General features: G+C 42.7%; 2 protein-coding genes across 4 annotated transcripts; one reads left to right on the forward strand and one right to left on the reverse strand.

Moving 5' to 3' along the window:
- Positions 1–206: 206 nt before the first annotated feature.
- EXOC8 (exocyst complex component 8) lies at positions 207–4,971 on the reverse strand. Its single transcript, XM_041750411.1, has one exon. The coding sequence runs from the start codon at positions 4,820–4,822 to the stop codon at positions 2,642–2,644; it is 2,181 nt and encodes a 726-aa protein (XP_041606345.1). The 5' UTR covers positions 4,823–4,971; the 3' UTR covers positions 207–2,641.
- A 111-nt stretch (positions 4,972–5,082) lies between these two features.
- SPRTN (SprT-like N-terminal domain) lies at positions 5,083–18,303 on the forward strand. 3 transcript variants are annotated; one of them, XM_041750322.1, is made up of 5 exons: positions 5,083–5,685; positions 6,656–6,755; positions 11,976–12,104; positions 15,543–15,807; positions 16,724–18,303. In XM_041750322.1, the coding sequence occupies exons 1-5, from the start codon at positions 5,465–5,467 to the stop codon at positions 17,470–17,472; spliced, it is 1,464 nt and encodes a 487-aa protein (XP_041606256.1). In that variant the 5' UTR covers positions 5,083–5,464; the 3' UTR covers positions 17,473–18,303. The 3 variants fall into 3 exon arrangements, with proteins under 3 accessions (XP_041606256.1, XP_041606258.1, XP_041606259.1); XM_041750325.1 differs by having other exon boundaries at positions 5,543–6,547; XM_041750324.1 differs by lacking the exon at positions 11,976–12,104.
- The last annotated feature ends 4,816 nt before the right edge of the window (positions 18,304–23,119 follow it).

Raw genomic sequence — 23,119 nt, forward strand, 5'->3', positions numbered from 1 at the left:
AAGAACTGAGATCTGATTTAATCACAATTCTGATAGTAGGCAGAACACATATATAAATTAGCTAACAGTTTCCTACCTGTCACCCCCATAAAGACAAAAACAAAAAAACCCATTTAGACTCGTAAGATAGTATTTCAGTAATGAAAACATAAGAATATTGAATCCTAACTAAAGAAGAGAGATTTAACATTGTAACACCAATTTTATCCAGTGTAAGAAAAATTTTAAGCTTTATTTTGATAAACATTTCAGATTCCCTCATATCACAGCATATCAATAAGCAAAATGTACATATACTGATTTTATACATGTCAAGTTCCAAATTCCCAATCCTAGGTAAGCAAGTTGCAAAATACTAGTGCCAATAATTTAACTATCGGTAGTATTATAAACAAAAATAAGTGAGTGTTCAGCACTTTAAGTGAAATGAGGCTTTAATCAAATAAGAGACTTAATTCCACAGGGTGTTTTTTTTTTTTTTTCAACAATAATTAATTCAATCAAGTCTGTGATTCCAAGCTCGAGTGACAGACAGTATATGTTTGAAGCAAACAAGAAAAGGCAATCAACTCTTAAGTGGTATATTACAGTATGTACTATATTTTTGGACAACCTCTAACTGCATTTGATTTTTAGGACTTGTTTTGGAGTCTGAAGAAACAAGAATTAGAGAAAAGACCTCTGACTCCACTTTGAGGATGTTACTCAATGGCTCTGTGTTGGCACAAAGATACATTATAACACTGGTGCTCTTTGATCAACTTCCCACACTAATTCAATCACCACCAGCAGACTACCTTCAGCTACATCTTTGATTGAGAAATACACAAATTTTACCCAAAGAAAATTCTGTACTTCCAGTTTTAAAAAGCAGACAGTTCTATGAAGAAGCAACCATTTAAATATCTGAGTATACACATTTAAGTTTTTACAACTTCATGCCTTAAGTTTTGATTTCAGAAGTATTTCATGGACCTAGCATCAGATATTTACACAACATGTGTTTTATACAATATAATTTTAGAAACTGTAAGTTGCACAAAATAATAAATTCTTTTTTTTTATCAAATTCAAGTTTCCAGTGATCTTAAAAAAAAAAAAAAACAACACAAATTATAACTGTTTTTGCTCAGCTGAGATATCCAGTTATGGTTATTATCTAGAAAATCCTAAATTTATGCGAAAAATTAAAGAAAAGGAAGGTATTTTCAGTTTTACATAATTTCCAATCTTAATACCACTATTTTAATTCAGATTAAAGACATGACCTTTGGAAGTCCTTGGCATCAAATGGCACGTTTGGACAAGAATCACAACTGGAAGCTAGAGGAAAAAATGGATCTTAGCACAATTTCTCTCAAAGTATGAGGAATCTTAATATAATCAATGCACAATAGAAGCAGTCGTTCAGAAATCTTGGGAAGCTCAGATTTCTTTAGCTCTTTTCGTTTTACTAAGCAATCCGAAGTAAGCATTATATTTACTTTTAAGAACAAAGGAAAATACAAAATAAAACGAGAAAAAGGCAGCACGTAGCATTTTAGTGGGAGTCACCAAAAGTTCTTTTTCTCCCTTGGCTTTGGGTACATTATCTCACCTTTATCTTCACTTTGCTTAAAAAAAGAAAAATCTCTGCTCAAAGCAGTCGTACCGAGAACACTAGCGGTTTGCATATTTTTCCTAATTTCCCATGCACCCAGATGCTGACATCTAAACAAATATTTCAGTGAAAACTTTTCTCCCATTTGCATGAAGTCTGAGCCACTATATAATTTGCAATGGAAAGTGGGGGAAAGCAGCTAAAAATCACGGGAGGCTGCCAGTTTCCTCAGTCTCTCTCTCTCTCTCTTTTTAAAATCATTTTAATTTTTTAGTATGATAAAGACAAAAGCTGCAGCTGAAAATTCACATGGTTCAGGAATACGTTGAAAAAAAATTTACTATAGTCCTTAAGATTCAAGTAAGTGATCCCAAATCAAGTATTAGAGAGCTGCTAATTAGGTGAGAATAATGAGCCACTCAAATTACATTGGCAATGTTTGCTGAGCTGTTTTTTTTTAAAGCTTCCCCTTGTATTCTATAAGGATCCATGTATTTGAGTCCACAAACTAGCCACTTTCAAGAAGGTATTCTTTTGACCAAAATTTACCCTGAAATCAATTTTCTCAATTCCTTTCTTTTCCCAAAATTGTTTGATCACATTTTAAGGCGGGGGAGTGTATGAAGCAGGTCGTTTTGCACGGCACTTGTACTCTTTGAAGAGACCTAACATTTTAGTGAACGGGGAAACTTCACAACATACTTAAACACCACATACTTATATTATTTTTCTGTGCTGCATAATATATACTGTAAGAAAGTGTGTTTTGACTCAAAAGGATACACTGAAATGCTATAGTGTGACAATATATTCATTAGAGAGTTAGCATAATTTAAAAAGGAAGCATATATTTTAATAATTCCAATGTTTTGTTATTTGGGCTTAATTTGAACTTTTTTTCTTTTGATTCTGCATTTTTGAGAGGGTGTCTTTTATTTTTAAGCTGTATTCAAGACTATAAAGAGTATCCTAATGCAACTTAATATAAATATAAATAATATATAAGCAATATATACGTATACATATACACAGAGCCAAGCATCAGACCACTGATGTTGTACTTTCGGGGTTCACGCGAATAAGTCTAGATGCATTTCTCAGGTCCTGGAGTTGCTTGGCGGGTTTCCCCACACCTTCTTCAAACCTTTTCTCCACCACAGGGAGGACGGTCTCATACAGAAAGGACGCATTCTGTCTGATAAAAGCCTTTTTCTCCGGATCCTGCTCACACCGAAGGCTATAATCCACATGCTGCACAGCAACCAGGATGATTTCCACCAGGCTCTCCAAAAGCACCATGTGCAGCTCTGGGAAATACAGCTTCAGCGCTTCTTCCAAGAAGCCCATGGTCTGTTTGGTAAAGGCAACCACAGTGTAACTCAGGTTCACCCAGCAGTCATCTCCTGTGTACTGCTCAAAGTTTCTTACCCCACAACTCTTCATCTCCTCTTTGAGTTTGCCCAGGGCTTCTGGGGTCATCAAGTTCATCCTCCTCCACATCTCCTCAGAGTTGCGATGCTTAGTGGCTTCGATTATGATTTCTTTGTAACTGTGCAAGGCCCCTTGGATGTCCTTCACCAGAAGGGCATGGATGATGAAGGTGAGGTCCAGTCCGATGTCACCCAGTTGCTGACAATGCTCCTTTGCCACTTTTACACACTCAGCCGCCGTGGAGAGGCTCTCCTTACTATCGAACACCTGCTTGCTAAAAGCATCCACAAACATGCCCATGGCTGATCTCGCCCAGACCACAAAGGCAGAGTAGCAGCCGCTGTCAGTGCCTGCAAAATCCGTCTCAAATTCCCTCGCAGTCTCAAGAAGGCTGGTAAAGAACACGTGGCAGAGCTTATGAATGTAGAGTAAAGTGGCGCCTTCGATACGAAGCTGACGTATTGCAGTATGCACAGCCGCTGCCCTGTTTCTCAAAAACAGCTCACAAGCCTTTGTGCACTGGCCAAGGCGGATGAGTTGAGAAACTGCCCTTCGAGTCGCCTTGGGACCGCCTCTCAGGGAACGATCCGGGGACAGTTCGAAAACTAGCACCTCAGTGAGCTGTCGGACCCGCTCATCCACTTTGGCCCTCAGTTCTTTTACAGGAGGTGGACTGGGCTTATCTTCTAGGTAATGGTTCAATTTATCCAGCAGGTCAACGGCTCCTTCAAAGTCCCTCTGCGCAATACAGACATCCAGGTCTTCAGGCAACTCCTGGATCCACTCCATTGAGAGATCCACCTTCTCCTCTTCTACCTCAGGAGTAGCTGGTTCGTCCTCTTCCTCATCCTCAAATGGGTTACCGGCTTTGGAAGTCACCTGCGGTGGTCCGCGAGGGGCCGCTGCCTCTTCCTGCTCCCTTCGCCGTTTTTCACTGAGGGCCCTCTTGGTTTCCTCCAGCACTTCCAGCCACTCTCGTTTGATTTTAGCATTCTCCGCCTGGAAAATACGGCTCTCGGGAAACATCAACAGCTTGAACATGTCCTTCATGGGCGGGTTGTCCTTGACATTGACCACGGCCAAACCGTCCAGGGGATAGAGGGCGTTGTAGCGATACATCCCCCGCCGCTGTGGCAGCCAGGTGGCCACCAGCAAGCAGTCGTTCATGAGAAAGCCGTGCACCCGCTGCAGTTGCGCCATGTGGTCGGCCTCGTATTCCACCAGGTCGCCGTTGTACACCAGGTACTGCCCCGGCGTCTCCAGCAGGTGCCTGCAGCCTTCCACCTTCTCAAGCAAGGTGGTAAGGGTGCGCTGCTTCCCTTCCTCGCCCGGACCCGAACTGTCGCGGGAGGCGCCCCCGGGAGCCGGAAAAAAGCCAGCCTGGCCCCGCAGGTGGTCTCGGCCGCCCGCGCCGCCGCCTCCCTCCTCCCCGCCCGAGGCCGCGGCAGCGCCGGCGGCGGCGGCGGCGGCCGGCAGCAGGGTGAGCGGGATGCTCTCCAGGCTGCTCTTCTGCTCGGTCAGCAGATGGCTGAGCTGATACATCTCGCTCTCCAGGTAGGAGATCTCGCGGGCCGTCTCTATGAACTGCCGGTAGTTCTGGTAGACGTTGCGCTTCAGGTTCTGCGCCGTCTCCTCCGCCAGCGCCTGGATGCGCTGCCGGTGCTCCTGCAAGTCCCGGTCCCCGTCCGACTGCTGCGAGAGCTGCTTCACGTACAGCCGCGCCTCAAAGCCCCCCGACTCCAGCTGCCGCCGCAGGCGGCTCGCCCCACTGTCCGACATCGCCATCGCCATTTCCGCCCGAGGCTCACGAAGCCACTGTCACTACCGCCGCCGCCGGTGCCGCCGCTGCCGAGACCCGCCCAAGCCCCGCCGAGCTCCGGGGCTGAGGAAGCAGGATGGAAAAGAGACGAGTACGCCTGCGCCCGAGTCTGAGCTTCAGGCACCGCGCCTGCGCAGGGGGCCGGGCGCAGGCAGCGCGCATGCGCAGGAGCGCCCGCGGCCTAGGGCCCATGCGCCGGAGGCGCTATTGCGGAAGAGAGTGGAGGGCGAGGCGGCGAGACGTGGGTACTGCGCATGGGCCGGGCGTGACGTCTGTGTTTGAAGCGAGCGGCGAAGCGTAAAGGCGGTAACCAGTGTCCTGACACCTTCCCAGAGTCCAGGCCCTGGGAGCCCACGTTTTGAGCCCACTAGGAGGTATCATGCAGAGTTCTCTTTTTTAAGCCCCAGAATCTTGGCCTCGGCGTTTGGGCAAACTCAGTTCTCGTTCTAGAGCCAGTTATTCCTGAGTTCTCGCGAGATCGGCGGGCCGGCCCGAGAGCCGCCCGAGAGCCGCCCGAGAGCCGGTATTTCTTAGGAGCTCGACCAGGCTCTCGGAGCGTCGGGTCCGTGGAGCCTGCTTAGCGCCTTCGGACGCCGCCTGGGATCCCGGCAGACATGGACGAGGATCTGGTGTTGGCGCTGCGGCTTCAGGAGGAGTGGAACCTGCAGGGATCGGAGCGCGACCGGGCCCAGGCGCCCCTGTCGCTGGTGGACGCGTCCTGGGAGCTGGTGGACCCAACCCCGGATTTGCAGGCCCTGTTTGTGCAGTTCAACGATCGGTTCTTCTGGGGCCAGCTGGAGGCCGTCGAGGTGAAGTGGAGCATGCGAATGACCCTGTGAGTCCCGAGCCCCGCTGGGGAAACGAGAGCGGCTGGCAGCTCCTCTGCAGCCCCCGGTCCCGGGGGGCGTGAAACCTGGGGGTCTCGTGGTGGACACCAGCAGCTCCTCTCGCTCTCTCTCCCTCCCCTACTCTCTCTCCCTCTCCAACAACTTTAAGAAAGCTAGCTGTGTGGCCCATTCCGGTAGCCGATTGATTTGTAAAGGACACCGGGAGAGAAAAGGATGCCTTTGGATCTCCCCTCACTTGAAAATAAATTAACACGTTTCTGACCCAGGAGGGAGAAGCACCCAGAGTCAGCCCCTAAGAAAGAATGCCGAGGAGGCAGCGAAGCCTCCCAAAGATGTGTGTTGTCCTCTTCTGTGCCCTTTGAGATGACACCACTTGGTAGTGAGCTCAGGTGTTAGAAGGGGGACGGGGCTGACGTTTCCATATTTCTGGACGGAAAGGATCTTCGGGGATGCCTCTAAAAGGATGTTCACTAAAGTAGAGAATTCCTGATTTGAAATAATCTGTTCCGGCACATGAACGGAGTTAACAACTTTAATATGGTTGTACACCACGGTGCTTGTCTTTGCAGTAATACAAAACAGCCTAAACTAAGACAGATTAAGATATGGCATAAAACTGTTTAAAAGGACAAATCTCCTTCGTAAAGGCTTCTCTTACGCTTTCGGAGATGCGCCGATGGAGATCTGGCTGTTACTACCACAAACTGATTATAGTTTGAAGGGAGGAGACTGGGAGCCGCAGAACAGGATTGTCTTTGGCCTCTTGCAACCTGGCTAGGGCAAGGGATGCAGTTCTGTTCACACATCTCTCTCACTGGGTTGATCTGAAGATATCTCCTAACAAAGAAGGTATACTAGTGTGAACTGCCCAAGAATGTATAAGGATTTATTCTTCTATTTCTGTTTCTCTTTTGTGTGTTTTAGGTAAATAATGCTTTTGTGGTGGTTGTTTTCCAGGTGTGCTGGGCTATGCAGCTATGAAGGGAGGGGTGGAATGTGTTCCATCCGTCTCAGTGAACCTCTGTTAAAGTTGAGACCAAGAAAGGATCTCGTAGAGGTATTCTTTGCATAAACTTGATTCTTAGCTGAGTAATTTAAAAATGCTTTTTACTGATTTACACTGCTGTGAATTAGCCTGTAATACAAAAACCAAACACCTGTTTTTCCTCATTGCAAACTTTAACTGCAATGCAGATAATAATGATTATATATCATTGTATATGTAAAAATTGTATATTTTTACAATTCTTCACAGCTAAAGGCTTTTGGGTTCATTATTTAATTTGATCTTCACAACAGCCGTGTTTATGTACAGTGTGTGTTGTCCTCATTTTTTATAAATATGGACATAAAAGTTCAGAGAGGCTAAGTAACTGGTTTAAGTTACATATTTAGAAGCAAAGATTTAGAAAAAATTAGGACCCATATCTTCCTTTTGAGACTTAAAATTTGGTTCTCTGTTCAGGTGCTGTGGTGCTGCCCTCCCAGAATATCTAGCTGAGCTGGTATAACCAGCCAGCATGAGTGAGGGCATGCTTCACTAGCAAAATGGAGCAGTAGGAGCCCCCAGATTATGGCTAGTTGAGTCTAGAAGATGCCTGAAATTCCCTAAGACACACCCAGTGTGACTGGTCTTGCCCCAGTTATAGCTCTTGAAATGTGTGCACAAAAGAGGATAAGGTGGTAGAGGTTGGATGGGAAATATGTTAAAACATGCTTGGAAATATGAAAGATGGTGTTTTTAAGGATAATATAGGGTGATGGTTTTCAGAACCATGTGAATATACTAAACACCCCAGAACTGTACACTTAGAAATAGTTAAGATGGTAAATTTTATGTAATGTGTTTTTCACCACAGTTAGGATAGAAGACAGTGGCTACTAAATATAAAATGGCACAACAGAAATAATTAACTAATAAAAGAGAATGGGGGAATAAAGAAACAAAGCCCCGCAAAAAAGTTAGGCATAAAGATGGTTATCAGTAATTATATTAAATGTAAATGGATTAAGCATTAATTAAACATGAACTGACATAATAGATGGAAAGAGAAGTGCTTAAGATAAAGCCACACAGGGCAGCCCCCGTGGCCCAGTGGTTTGGCGCTGCCTTCAGCCCGGGGTATGATCCTGGAGACCCAGGATCGAGTCCCGCGTCGGGCTCCTTGCATGGAGCCTGCTTCTCCCTCTGCCTATGTCTCTGCCTCTCTCTCTCTCTCTCTCTCTCTCTCTCTCCCTCTCTGTGTGTCTCATGAATAAAAAAATAAAACTGCATTAGGAAAAAAAAAAAAGATAAAGACACACATATGTTAAACGCAAAAGGGTGGAAAAAGACGTATATCATCCAAACAAAAACAGAAAGCTGTTGTATCAGACTAAAGATTTTAAGGGAAGAAGTTTTACTGGAAAAAAGGTTAACATTTTATAATGATAAAATGATCTATTAAATAAAAACACATAATGATCCTAAAAGTAGTAATATAGCTTTAAATTACATAAAGCGTAGATTAGAAGAAGCAAAAAGGAAAATAATCCACAATCATAGTTGCAGGTGTTAACACAACTTTGTTGGTAACTAAGTGAATAAGCAGGGGAAAAAAGTAGGCATAAAAAAACATTCGAACATGATTAACCAAATCAACCTTATGAAGAGCTCTAATAACAGTAGTTGCTTAATGAATATTTATTGTGTAAATGGTTAAACGCACGAACAGTTTTTTTTTTTAAAGGTAATGGGCGAGAAGAGAATGGGAAATGTGTGGTAATGCTATCAAGTGAGCATTTGCTGTTGGCAGAAAGTTACAATATCAGATCGGGGTAAGAAGGACCAAAGAGGAACAGTGTGACTCTGGTCTGTACATAAAGTATGACCTAAATTGTAATGAGTAGGATTCAGAAAAGGAAAAGACTTTGTCTGGTTGAGGACAAAGAAAAGCTTCATGCACGTGTATTTTATGACTACTGACATCACCACATCTACTACTCTTTATTGATTTATTGAGTACGTATTGTGTGTCAGTAGTAGTAGTAATTATGATTAACACTAGTGTTAATCTAGTGTGTATAGCCCTGCAAGATCAGAATATCCCCATATTAGGAATAAGGAGCAAGTTGTAACTTGTCCAAAGCCTTGTGCATAATAAATAATAAATCCTTGGTGTAGGCTGTTTTCCTGGCTCTAAAGCTCTTGTCCTATTCCCTATACCACATGGCCTCATTACTACCACTTTATAATTGTTACTCCTGTTAATGAAAACACGGAGGTGAGCCTTACAGGACAGATTGCATTCTGAGAAGTAGGGATGGTAGAGGAAAACCACTGTTGGCAGAAGAAATGGGCATGCTGTGAACAGAAGAGAGGCATGAAATTTAGGGCATATTGAGGACCAGAAGTAGCTGCTTTTGGCCAGACAGTACAGTGGTGGGAAGTAGAGGTGTTTGGGGACCATGTTGAGTAGAATCTTGAATCTGGCCTAAATGTGGAGTGGAAAATGGTACATCTATAAAAATAGAAATTGTTCAGTATGGTGCCATGTACCATTTTCAGGGTGTTTAAATTGAACCCAAAATTAGGAGCCTTAATTTATTTCTTCTTTATAAGACTATAAGTTATTGATCATTACTGTGTTAGAAAACATTTGAAATGTAGAGGCCCTTTGAGTTTGAATCCCAAAGAGTGGTATTTACTTGAAAAGATTAAATTCACTTTTAGAGATGGAGTTGATAATTTTAAGAGATGTTTTTGTAATGGCCAAGTTAAAATGTTTGATTCACCCATTTTTCTGTTCAGCATAATTTGATAAGACTACAGTTAATTAATGGCAGTCTAGTTCTGATGGAAATTCTTTGTAAAAACATTATGAACAAGGTTTGCTTTTAGAAGACCTTTATGACTTTCACTATTTTTTTTAAAAGATTTTATTTATTCATGAGAGAGAGAGAGAGAGAGAGAGAGGCAGAGACCCAAGGCAGAGGGAGAGAGAGAGAGAGAGAGAGAGGCAAAGACCCAAGGCAGAGGGAGAAGCAGGCTCCATGCAGGGAGCCCCACATGGGACTCGATTCTCACGTCCTGGGCCGAAGGCAGCTCTAAACCGCCTTCGGCCGCTGAGCTACTCGGGCTGCCCGACTTTCACTCTTTAAAAAGATATTTCTGGGACGGCTCAGGGCATGATCCTGGAGTCCCGGGATTGAGTCCCACATTGGGCTCCCTGCATGGAGCCTGCTTCTCCCTCTGCCTGTGTCTCTGCCTTTTTCTGTGTCTTTCATGGATAAATGAAAAAAAAATCTTAAAAAAAAAATTTAAGATAAATTATGAAACAGCAGCCTTAAATACTTTTGTGAATTTTACACCTACACATCTACATCTTTGATGTGGAAATGAACAGTAGGCTATTGTTTTATTTATTTATTTATTTATTTATTTATTTATTTATTTATTTTAATTATTTATTTATTTATGATAGTCACAGAGAGAGAGAGAGAGAGAGAGAGAGAGAGGCAGAGACACAGGCAGAGGGAGAAGCAGGCTCCATGCACCGGGAGCCCGAAGTGGGATTCGATCCCGGGTCTCCAGGATCGCGCCCTGAGCCAAAGGCAGGCGCCAAACCGCTGTGCCACCCAGGGATCCCGCTATTGTTGTTTTAAGTCAAAGAAGATTTATGTAAATTCAGATTAAATTTGGGCCAATCATGGGATTTATCATCAGATTTTATTCACTAGAGCAGTAGGTTTTATTTTTATTTTTTATTTTTAAGATTTCATTTATTTATTCATGAGAGACAGAGAAAGAGGCAGAGACAGGCAGAGGGAGGAGAAGCAGGCTCCATACAGGAGCCTGATCCTGGAACTCCAGGATCATGTCCTGAGCCAAAGGTAGACACTCAACCGCTGAGCCACCAGGTATCCTGGTTTTATTGTTTTAAAATTGCACATGATTCAAAAATCCCAAGACTATGGAAAGCAATACACATAGAAAGGTTGTCCTATCCCATCCTTCTCTATGCTGAACTCCCAACTTCTATAGGATATTGTTATTAGTTTCTTTTTTGTTTCATTGTTCTGTTTTGCAAGTTTTTAAAAAGATTTATTTATTAGAGAGAGCATGAGCCTCTGGGAGGGGGAGACAGAGAGGGAGAGAGAATCTCAAGCAAACTCTGCTGTGAGTGTGGAGCTCGATCTCACAACCCTAGATCACAACCTGAGCTGAAACCAAGAATCAGATGGTTCGCTGACTACGCCACCCACCCAGGCACTGGTTTTGAAAATACTTCTATCCATTCTTATTCCCTCTCCCAATCACCTAACATACTTCTTGTACAAAATACTGGGTACGTTCTTTTATATAGTCTGTATAGAATTCCATGATGTGGATTTTCCATAGTTCATTCAGTCAGGACCCTATAGCTAAACAGTTAGTTCCAGTCTTAACATTACAAACGATGCCACAATGAAAATTTCTCATAGACATGACCTTTCATATTAGTCTAGGTATTGCTGGGTCAGATGATAAATGTATTTGTAACTTTGTGAGATGTTACCAAATTATCCTTGGAGGGGGTTTGTACCATTTTGTGTCCCACCACAGATATATGGGAATGTTTTTTTGACCTTATCTTTACTAATGTCAAACTGGGAGTTTTACTAATCTAGATAAGCAGAAATAGCATATTGGTGTAACATTAATTTGTATTTGTTTTTATAAATGGAGTTGCACATCTTTTTTCATGTTTATGGTTTATCTTGATTTTTGATCATTTCAAAATTTGGTTTCTAAAACTTTTAACATTGTCAGAGCCTTTTATTTCTTTTTCTGTGAACCCATCTATGACTTTTGCCCCCTTAAAAATTGAGTTATTGGTCATTTCCTATTATTGACTTTAGTAGCTCTTTATATTTTAAGAATTAGTAGCCTGAGAGGTGCATTGCTCATACATCATTTTGAATTTTTTTCAGCCACCCTCTTTTTTCTCCCCACACAGAATTTTAAAGTTTTTATGTAGTTGAGTTCATTGATCTTTCCTTTGAGTTTTTGATTAAGAGTTAAAAAGGCTTTCTTGGAGCATGGAGTTCTTAACCTGGGATCTGCAGAGTTTCAGAGAATATATGCAAAGTTTTGTGAATGGATGCATACGTAATTTTTCTAGAAAGACGGTTCATGACTTTTAACAGTTTCTGAAAGGAGCCTGTGATCCAAACAAAGTTAAGACCCCAGGCAGGGTAAGAAAATGCCTTTTTATTTTCAAAAGCACCCTAACAATTTGATTGTTTTCTGTTTCAGACCCTCTTGCATGAAATGATACATGCCTATTTATTTGTCACTAATAATGATAAAGACCGGGAGGGGCATGGCCCAGAGTTTTGTAAACATATGCATCGCATCAATCGCCTGACTGGAGCTAATATAACGGTATATGATTTAAATAATAAATATAACATTCATTAATTTAACTTATTAATAAATAGGTAGAACATTTATGATTTTTAGTATTTACTGAGTAATTCCTGGGATTTAACTAAAAATAGACAACTGGATAGGAACAAACACTGTCTGAGGATTTCCCACAGCAAGACAGACAAGCAAAGAGAAGCTAACCTGCTGGTCTGGGGCTGGGGCTGCTCAGGCGCCCCCCCAGGCCTCTGAGCGCAGCTAGGGCAATGCTGTGTGCATAGTGGCTACAGACCGGCGCTACCTCTGGATTGCTACAGCTATCCCTTAGCTTCGTTTCCTTGTGATCATCTCCTTCGATGGTTCCTTTATCTGCTGCCATTTTATGTGTCATGCCCATCATCACAAGTTGTTCTCGATTTATATTTCTGCATAATATTGTAGGAAGCAGAGTCTGGGGGCAGAAAAGCAGGAGTTGTCCAACTGCTGGCGTACTGGTGCTCACTCCATGGACAGCAGACTATGGGGCCTCCGTGTAGGAGCAGGAAAGGGGGGCAGCAAGGATACTTACCTGCTGGGTCCTTGAGATGAGAAAATACGTGCCAAACATTGTAGCCCCGTCTGAGCACAAAGTTAAAGACGAGGTGTTTATTATTACTGATTCATTTTATCAGGTGACCTTGCTGTTCCTTTTCTCCTGCCCCACACAGTCCCCTGCTTGTCTTGGCTCAGTGAACGTTTCAGCCCCCATGCGGCTCCTCGCACATCCTCTCGCTCATTGGTCCCACTTCCTCTGTGCTGTCACATGTCCTTCATCTTTGCAGCGGGCCAGGACTTCTTCCTTTTAGTGTCTCTAGCAGCTCTTTGACCGTTGACAATATTTTATTCTATTTCAGACCTCTGAACACAGGGTGGCTCTTCCTTATCTTTGTACACCTCTGTATAAGATGTGTGATACAGCGCCCCTATGAGGGCTAATAAGTATTGCATTGGATTGAACCAAATTCCTGCAGATTATTTCCTGTCTTTGAAAGACAGTAAAAGCCAGCATTGTGAAAAATGAAAAGTGCTCACTTTCTGTAGATTTTTTTTTCTTCTAGCTGTTGGCTTTAATTTTCAGAGTTACTTAATTTAATTATCAGAGTTACTTCATCAAGAAAGTGGCTTGCATTAAAAACCAGTCACATGGGGTGCCTGGGTGGCTCAGTCAGTTAAGTGGCTGCCTTCAGCTCAGGTCATGATCCTGTTTTTTTAAAATCTTAAGAAAAAGAATTTTTAAAAAATTTTATTTATTCATGACAGAGACACACACATACAGAGGCAGAGGGAAAAGCAGGCTCTGTGCAGGAAGCCTGACGTGGGACTCGATCCTGGGTCTCCAGGATCACACCCTGGGCTGAAGGTGGCACTAAACTGCTGGGCCACTGGGGCTGCCCTAAATTTTTTTTTTTTTTTGACAAAGTAAAAAACAGTCACATAAAGCCCTGACTAGCAAAAAGCATTGTGGAGTTGCAGGTACAAAAGGCTTTTAGTTTCCTCATTGGCGTTTTCACTTTAAGCAAAGTCCTGGTATACTTCCTATTGTTCACTTGGAAGAGGATATATTCTTTTATCTTGCACGTCTGTGTGTTTTCATTTAGGAGAGGTTTTATCGCATGGACACCCCCTTGCTTTTACAGGTTACATCCTGTTATAACAAACTCCACAGGGCATCTAGTTCCACAATTTTATTTTGGTGACTACATTGTTAAAGAAGTCACATCCCTAGGCTGTTACAAGTTACAAGTTACAGGACTTGGAAGCAAAATAGATCCAATGTCCTGGCTTTTTAACCAGTAAATTCAGTGAAGAATTCTTTTTTTTTTTTTTTTTTAATTTTTTTTTTTAGTTTTTATTTATTTATGATAGTCACACAGAGAGAGAGAGAGGCAGAGACACAGGCAGAGGGAGAAGCAGGCTCCATGCACTGGGAGCCTGACATGGGATTCGATCCCGGGTCTCCAGGATCGCGCCCTGGGCCAAAGGCAGGCGCCAAACCGCTGCGCCACCCAGGGATCCCTCAGTGAAGAATTCTTAACATAAGGGAGAAGGCAGGGTATTCCATACCTCTTTACCCCCAAACCTCTGCCCTCCAGTGCCTTCTGCGCCTCACATAATGTATTGTTGGCATGCTTGCCAAATCATAAACAGTTGTTGCTTAGGAGGGAGACACAGTATAAAACTTACCTGTGGAGTTATAGAAAGTTTCATGTTCTTTTCCTCTGTGGAATTTATTAGAAAGTTAAATGTCTATAGTTAAATGTCTAAATGTTAAAATCTCATCTGTGGAGGCTCCTTATCTTATACAGTAGTAATGTTCCGCTGGGAGGACAGAAGAGAAAGGTACATGGGTTATTGAGGATTATCAGGTCTTCATTGGTGTCTTGCTTTCCACAAGGCCCCCAAGGTGGGAGGGCTAACTTTCTGTTCAGTCAAACCTCTTTCATCTGTAAATAAGATTCTATCTAGAGGTTGAAACTAAATGATCCTGTATAAGTATTGAAAAGCTCATTCGCAGAGAATTTTGTTTGAATCAATGAATGAAGCTTTTCATTCATTCAGGCAGCAAATACTGACTGAGCACCTTCACTGTGCCAGAGCCTATATTAGCCACTTAGGGACACAGAGATGAAAACATTTGAATCCTGGGGCACCTAGGTGGCTCAGTCGATTAAGCATTTGCCTTCAGCTTAGGTTGTGATCCCAGGGTCCTGGGATTCAGTTCTGTTTTGCGCTTTCTGCTCAGCGGAGAGTCTGCTTCTCCTTCTCCTTCTGCCCCTCATCCCCACTCATGCTTTCTGTCTCTGCTCTCTCTCTCAAAGCTTAAAAAAAAAAAGATCCTTTGAATCCTGGGGAGCTTTTTGCCATAAGCAGATAGAATGATGCCCCCATGAGGCTCATTACAAAGACAATGGGGCAAAGACCTTTGAGAATGTGGAGTGGGTGTAGCAGAGACTGCATCAGGCAAAATGCTTGTGTAGGTGGGGTCGAGCATTTCTAGGAAATAGTCCAGAACCCTTTGGTATTGTTACTTACAGGGGAAAATTCAGTTGAACAGTAGGAAGGAATAATTGTTATTTATTATGGCATTATATAAAATTTTGTCTTTATCCTGATTTTTGATCATTTTAAAATTTGGTTTCTAAAACTTTTAGCATTGACAGGTTTTTGTGGGCTAAAAAAATTTTTTTTTCTAATCTCACCTCTTTCTATCTTTACACAGTTTTTGAAGTATTAACTGCTGCTGTCCCATTAAAATGAACTTTGGGAACAGAAGCTAAATCTATTTGCTGCCTTCTCCAAAGTGTCATTGCAGAGAGCTCTCAGAAACTGGAAAGTTTAAACAGGAAGGCTGCTTCTGTATTTTTTTTAAATTGTTAACTTTGCCTCTTTAACACTGAGCACTTTCTCTCAACCCAGGTGTACCATACTTTCCACGATGAGGTGGATGAGTACCGGCGACACTGGTGGCGCTGCAATGGGCCTTGTCAGTACAAGAAACCCTACTACGGTTATGTCAAACGCGCCACCAACAGGGCACCCTCTGTGCATGACTACTGGTGGGCCGAGCACCAGAAGACCTGTGGCGGCACCTACATCAAAATCAAGGAACCAGAGAATTACTCAAAAAAGGGCAAAGGAAAGACAAAAGTAGGAAAGCAGCCAACAGCAGCTGAAAATAAAGGTAACTTTGCTCTTCCATGTTTGCTGGGACCACAGCTAACAGTATAAAAGCCAGGGCTGTCCTCTGGAGAACTGGTGTTAAGATGAGCTTAAGGATTATTTCAAGTATAGACATTTGTAAGTGTGGATTTAAACAAATCCCATTGTTTGTGAAGTGATGGTAGAAAAATGTACTTTGCGTAGTGTGATTTAAAGTAGAAATTGTGTTCACGGATAATATTGGAGTTAGGTAAAGGCCCTTTCCCTATCTTGATTCACTGAGTCATTGGGAAACAGAAGGCAAAATGATTGTCAAAATAAAAACAGTAATTCAAATAACAATGCCCGGAATTACTCCTAACCCACCCCTTCCTATCAGTTGGCTTCTAGCCGAGTGACTTCTGCTGTTGATGTATGTATTTTCATTGGGAGAAGAATGGGAAAAGGATATGACATGTATGTGCTGGTACTTCATCTTTGAGATTTATCCCTTTCCTATGAAGTTCAGAGTCCCTGCCTTTTGAAGAGGGAACCAGGTCACTAAAGTTAAGTCTTCTTCCCTTGGGAAATTGTTGGTTGGATCCAGAAACATTAATAATAAGCTACTTTTCCCAAATTCAAAAACGGTGAGTGAGTGGAGGAGCTAGAGAAGAATTTATGTGGAGAGGTTATATATCCCCATTCTGTGTGAGTAGGGGAAAAGAATGTGGGAGGAGACTTTTCCCTCTGGAACTAAACTTGAAGAATGCTAAGTGATTTTCAAGGTACAGGTTCCTTTGCTAGTGGGCTTGGGATGCTAGATTTTTATTTTTTGTGTTCTCTCCCTCCCTGAGCTCCCTGACCACTGTAGATACGTCCTTCTCCCAATAATAGGTCATTAGCTTAACACTTGTTACTGTATTAATTTTGAGTCAAGAGAACCTTTGCTTCTTTTGTAGATAAACCAAACAGAGGTGAGACCCAGCTGTTGATCCCTTTCAGTGGGAAAGGATATGTTCTAGGAGAAACGAGCAACTCGCCTTCATTGGGAAAGTTTGTCACTTCGTATGCTATTAATAAAACCCAAGATCTTTTAAGTCATGACCATTCAGCAAAAGCTCTCAGACCTAATTCTAAAATTGAGGTGAAATTTGAACAGAATGGTTCAAGTAAAAAAACTCCTCTAGTGTCCCCTATTCTTACTGCCAGTCACCAAAATGTTTTAAGCAACTACTTTCCTAGGGTCTCAGTTGCCAACCAAAAGACCTTCCGAAGAGTGAATGGATCTCCAACAAAAAGCCTAACAGCCGGTGACATCACTAAAAACTCCATCTCTTCTGGATCTCACAAAAGGGTCACCTCTTCTAAGATATCCCTGAGAAATTCTTTAAAAGCACCGGAATCAACATCTGTGACTGCACCCCAGGATGTGAGTGGGCCTGAGGAGAAACTCCCAAGTAAACGACCCAGGCTAGAAGACAAGACTGTTTTTGACAATTTTTTTATCAAGAAAGAGCAAGTACAAAGTGGTGGAAATGATCCAAAGTGGAGTTCACATCCTACAGCTGCAACTCAGAATTCCAGCAGTGCATCCAGCCAGAACAGGATGGTTGATTGTCCTGTTTGTCAGAATGAAGTGTTGGAGTCTCAGATTAATGAGCACTTGGACTGGTGCCTTGAAGGTGGTAGCATCAAAGTCAAAAGTTGAAGAAGTCTTTGAAAGACAAATGGGTGTCACATGCCACCTGTATTACCCTGCTAACATAGTGTCAGCCACTCAGGAAGTTCTGGTGAACATGAAGATTTGTAGGTTTTAATGTAGTTCTATTTTATAGATATATACATGAGGTTGCAGTGGAAAATATTCTATGTCAAAAGGTGCTATATTCACTTTTGCCTTGTGTATCCTGTAGCTCAGAGTTTGTTCTGCATGTGTACATGTATAGTTTTTAGATACTTATGTTCTTCCTTGCTCTTAAATTGCATTTAAATCTGTTAATCTTTTTATTTATATACCTTTCCTCAAAATACACAAGAATCCTGACAGGTATTTCGTTAAACTGAGTATTTCTTTGTTAGTATTAAAACTCAGTCGTAGAACTGAAGCTAAACATGTCAGACATTGGCCAAAATTACAATTTCGAGGACAAAGTGTATCAGTTGTTTTAGGGTACTCAAAGTTTCTTGTTTTTGGTTTCTTTTTTTAATCTCAGCAGGAAATATATTTTCTACATCTCCAAGAATTTTATTTCTGTCATCACTAAAAGGTGGCAGCTGGTTTTAGGTTAAAGCATAGAAGGAATATAGTCAAATAAATGTTTTAGACGACTACTCCTGCAATCCTGTAGGCCAGAGTTGAGCGGTTTTCTCAAGATGTAGCCAGATGAGTGGTTCACCTGCCAAGGAGCTGGCGTAAGTCACATCACAACAGCCTCTTTTATGTTAACAGTGGAACACTGTCTGGAAACAGTATTATGAACCTTAAGCCAAAGTTGTAACCGTTACAATAAAAAGGAATACCATTTGTGCATTTTAAAAAGTAGATTTCTTTTTAAAAACATTCTTACTGTGTTGTGGCAGAGACCAAGATCCTTTCGTCAGTTCACTTTCTCATGGCTGTACCACTAGCATGTTGGCCTGGTCCCAAGAGTTGAATTCACAGGTTTTCTTTCTCCTGAGCTTTGTTGCGAAATGACCTCCACCTACCCAAGGTGCCAGCTCCTCTGTGAACTTGGCCTTGGTGCTCCTGGGTGACGGCTGCCTCGGGTCACAGAGGGAATAGTGCACCTCCTGCATTCGTGTCCGCACGCTTCCTAGTCTGCAGCCACAACCCCTGAGGGTAATCACTGTTTCTGTTACGTCTCTGCCACCCTGGGGTGCTTGAGTGTGGTTTTAACTTCATGAAGTACTACCCTGTTGCCACACTGTATAAGTTCATTCTAGGTCGTTGCTCTGAGTGTACGAATACGCCAGGGTTTATTCAGCCATTCTAATATTAACAGGCATCTGAATTATTTCCAACCGGGGGCTGGCTGTGACGGAGACTGCTGCTGAAAACATGCTTCCTCGTTTCTGTTGGGCGTCCACCCAGGATTGGAGTGCTGGCTCACCAGGGTACTTGCATGTGTAGCTTTAGTATATACTGCCAGCTTGCCCTCCTGCCAGCAATGTAGGAGAGTTTCAGCTGTTCAGCTGTTCAGCTGTCTTCACAGTATTATCAGTCCTCTTCAAATTTAGCTCATCTGGTTGAGTGTTTTACAAGTTTTGATAACTTCTTAAATATGAAGTTGAAAAACAGTATTTAGTATTTATAGATAAATGACCTAAAATATATGCAATTACATCTTTCATAGAGGATCACTGTCTCTTAATTTAGCAAATTACGTGCAAGTGAGCAGCTTTTGAGCCCAAACTATACAAGGTTTGGGGCAAAGAGGTAAACAAGACAGTCCGTGTCCTCAGGCTTTATAAACAGCCTCGATGGGGAGTGAACACAGAAAGGGCTCCTGACTAGTTTCTGCTGGGGGCTGTGGGAACTTGAGGGGAGGTTCCCTGGAGGAGACACTGTCCGAGTGGGTCTTCCAGAGTGAGTCAGGGTAGCCTGGTAAGGAAGGATGGAAAGGGGCTTGCAGAGCGAAGGAGTCAAAGAAAGGTGTTGGTTGGAGCTAGACCAGCAGAGTCTACAGGGGGAACTAAGCTGCTCCAAATGAACAAAACATCTTACATCTGAACATTTTACAAAGTAAGATGTGAGGAGTAAAATGGCAGAAGGTGTAAGTTTGAAGGTGGTGTCATGTTGCACACTTTGGTTTGTATGGTCCTGGAGAACACCCATGTGTTGATTCAGGTCGGGGTGGTGCACTGGGGGCAGGAGGAGGGCTTGGAAAGTTGACTAAGCCAGTGGAGAACATTTGAGAAGTGTTTTGATGGATTCTCTGGAGGGTAACATAAATGGGCAGAAGGGCTGTGTCAGGGCTGGAGAAGGTGGGTTGAGAAAGAGTTGGTCAGGTGTTTAGAAAAAAAAATTTTTTATTTTTTTAGATTTTTTATTTACTCATTTGGGAGAGCGACAGTGAGCAGGGGGAGGAACAGAGGGAGAAGTAAACTCCCTGCTGAACAGGGAGCCCCATGCAGGACTCGATCCCAGGATCCTAAGATCACGACCTGAGCTGAAGGTAGATGCTTAACCTACTGAACCACCCAGATGCTGCTGTTTTGTTTTGTTTTGTTTTAGTAGAGGGAGGGGGAGAGAGAGACCCTTAAGCAGGTTTCACACACAGCATGGAGCCTGATAAGGTGGCTTGATCTCACAACTCAGATCATGGCCTGAGCTGGAAATCAAAAGTTGGTCACTTAACTGACTGAGCCACCCAGGCTCCCCATCAGCTGGCCAGTTTTAAGGGATGATGAAAACAGGTGGCAAGAAAGGGAAAGTTAAATTTGGAATTAAATAGCTTTCAATTCGTGTTAAAGCTTTTGAGAAAACCTGCACCAAAAGAATTATTACCCCATTCTGTGTCATTTATATAAGAGAAACCGTTTTCTGTTCTGCTGGTTTAGTTTTTTACCCTTTAAAGCAAACACCCTACCCTAATAACAGCTGGTATTCTGGGTCAGCCTTTAAATGCTATCACTTCATTCTGGGGAGATGGGTTGGGGGTGAAAGGTAGTTAACTTTATAAAATCTCAAGGCTATCCATTATCTACCTAATTTTAAATTTGGAAAGCTCTGTTTTGCTTTTTAGACTATAAATGTGTATATAAAATGATAAACAAAAACTACTGTTCCATTGTCCTAAAGCATTGAGCTTGTTTTTTCAAAACTTAACAGGTTTAAAAAAAAAAAACAACTGAGAAAGTGAGAGCACCCAAGGGGGAAGGGCAGAGGGAGAGAATTACAAGCTGACTCCACGCTGAGCACCAAGCCTGATGTGGAGCACGACCCTGAGGTTATGATCTGAGCCAAAACCAACCAAGAGTTGGATGTTCCACAAACTGTGCCACCCAGGGGCCCCTCAAAGCTTATAGGACTTCCAAGTAAATTTCAGTGTCAAAGTGAAACAGCTGCTGTGTTTTCCTACAAACTTAGTGCCTGCCTGGGATCCTGCATCTGGGCACATGCAGAACCTCTTCATCAGGCTGCTCAGAACAAGCTGAGCTCTCTTTGTAGTTTGTTCATTCTTATTGAGGGGTGCTGGTTTCCTGTTATCTTTTGTCTTGCTTTTTTAGCAACTGGTTGTAGTTGTTGACCAGCAGCGCATCCACCACTGAGGTGAAATCTAATATGGCAATTATTATCACCAATTGCCTAGGGAGTTAACAAAAAGGACGCCACGTGGAGATGAGCACTGGCTTTGTTTTTTCTAACATTTCACCAGAATGTTATATGATATGTACTCCATCACATCTCTTTGGAAGCTAGAAAAGTAAAAGATTGCTCTTAGGTGCCTCTGGAACCATATCATTAATAAAGTTTACAATGTCGTGTATCATAATACAGAAACAAGCCGCTGTTTGCTTCCTTCTGTACTTGAGCCACACTTGCCAAAAGATGTGCCCTCTTGGTTACTGAACACCAGGGGGCGCTCCTGGGAAGTTAAATTTCTCAGAAAAACCGAAGGGATGGAAGCCAAACCAAACAGATGAGAGAAACCAACAACTGGAACAATATTGCCAGTTCTGATTCGTAGAAAGGAAAGGCTAGGCTATGGTCTCCGGTCCTGTGAGAGAGGGTGCGGAGGGCCAAAAATGTGTGCTTGCTCAAACCAGGGCTGCTGTACAGGGCACTCGGGCCTCCCTAGCCTTGTTTTCCTTTCACCTCACTCTGAACACGCTGACATAACACGTCTGCAAGAAAGCAAGCAGGAACCCACACATGGGGCAAAACAGGAGAGTTCATAACAGGAAGCCTTCCAGACAAGACCTATACTTTCCCACTATTTCTGAAATTACAGTGCTCTTCCTTTGAGTATGTCTGAGACAGAGTATTCTGTTCCGCATCGCCTAGATTAGTCTGAAAGCTTCCCAAGACACTGTCCTTCACCCCTATGTCAGAGTTGGTCTAACTGAACAAGGAGGAGCCTCTTAGATTCTTCGTGTTAAGTGGTTGAAGTGGCTAGGCATTCTCAAGTTCCATTTCTATGCTTTCTCAGTAATACCTCCACGAACATGGACTCCTCTCCATACCTCTCTGAAGAACCCAAGGTTGCGTATTTTCAAGCTAGAATACTCTTAAAGACCCAAGTCATTCCAGGTCATAAGCATTCCTTGCAAACTAATGTATGAAAATCTGCATCTACATGAAAGAAATGGGGAGGGTATTGTTTTTGTTTTTACAGAAGATTCCTCACAGGATTTTTTTTACCTGTTTGTATACATTTAAAATAAATCAATAGAATGGTGCCTGGCTGAGTCAGTAGGACGCGTGACTCTTGATTTCAGGGTTGTGAGTTTGAGCCTCATGTTAGATGGAGACATTACTTAATAAAATCTTAAATAATTCAGTAGATAAATGTGTATACCTACACATACATAGACACAGGTATAAATGGTCTCTAGTAACACATATTTCTTAAAGATTTTGAGACAGAGAGTACATGAGTGGGAGGAGGGCTAGAGGGAGAAGCAGACTTTCTGCTGAGCAGGGTGTCCAACATGAGCCTCACCCCAGGACTCTGGGATCACAACCTGGGCCAAAGTCAGACACTTAACCAACTGAGCCACCCAGATGCCCCAGTAACACATGTATGAATTAAGATAGACCCACCCACACTTGTTCAATTCTGTTAAAACCTGATACTCAAATAGCCACCTCCATAGGATCCACAAGAGGAGGCCGGAGTCCAGCTCCTTAGCACATTGGAGTCCTCCATGTTGTGTATTGGTAGATTGCCTGTTCTCGCTGCTCTATAGCATTCCACTATGAGCACACACTTGTGTGTACCCATTCTACTTTATCTTTGTAGCCTTTTTATGTACTCTTGGCTGCTTTTTACTTTTTCAGTGCCCTCCACTGTATATTCTGTTGAATCTATTCTTCCTTGGCCAGCTATAATTTAATCTTGAGATAATTCTTTTTTGATTTTTTACAGCTTGCTGAAGGTTTTTGTTTTTGTTGACCTTTTGAAATTTTTAAAAAGATTTATTTGAGAGAGAGAGTGTGTAAGCATGCGCACAAGCAACAGGGGGAGGCAGAGGGAGAGGGAGACAGACTCCCTGCTGAGCAGGGAGCCCAACACATGACACATTCGGGACTCCATCCCAGGACCCTGGGATCATGACCTGAGCCAAAGGCAGATGCTTCACCAACTGAGCCCTGCCAGGTGCCCAACATTTTTAAGTTCCAGGGTTGTTTA

The sequence above is a fragment of the Vulpes lagopus genome, chromosome 3, assembly GCF_018345385.1.
Source record: "Vulpes lagopus strain Blue_001 chromosome 3, ASM1834538v1, whole genome shotgun sequence".
Taxonomy (NCBI): Eukaryota; Metazoa; Chordata; class Mammalia; order Carnivora; family Canidae; genus Vulpes; species Vulpes lagopus.

Excerpts from the sequence above, each read along its gene's own strand:
- SPRTN (XM_041750322.1), top strand. The coding sequence starts at position 5,465 with ATGGACGAGGATCTGGTGTTGGCGCTGCGGCTTCAGGAGGAGTGGAAC. Across the intron at positions 12,105-15,542 it reads TGACTGGAGCTAATATAACG|GTGTACCATACTTTCCACGA; the intron begins GTATATGATTTA and ends CTCTCAACCCAG. Across the intron at positions 15,808-16,723 it reads AACAGCAGCTGAAAATAAAG|ATAAACCAAACAGAGGTGAG; the intron begins GTAACTTTGCTC and ends CTTCTTTTGTAG.
- EXOC8 (XM_041750411.1), bottom strand. The coding sequence starts at position 4,822 with ATGGCGATGGCGATGTCGGACAGTGGGGCGAGCCGCCTGCGGCGGCAG.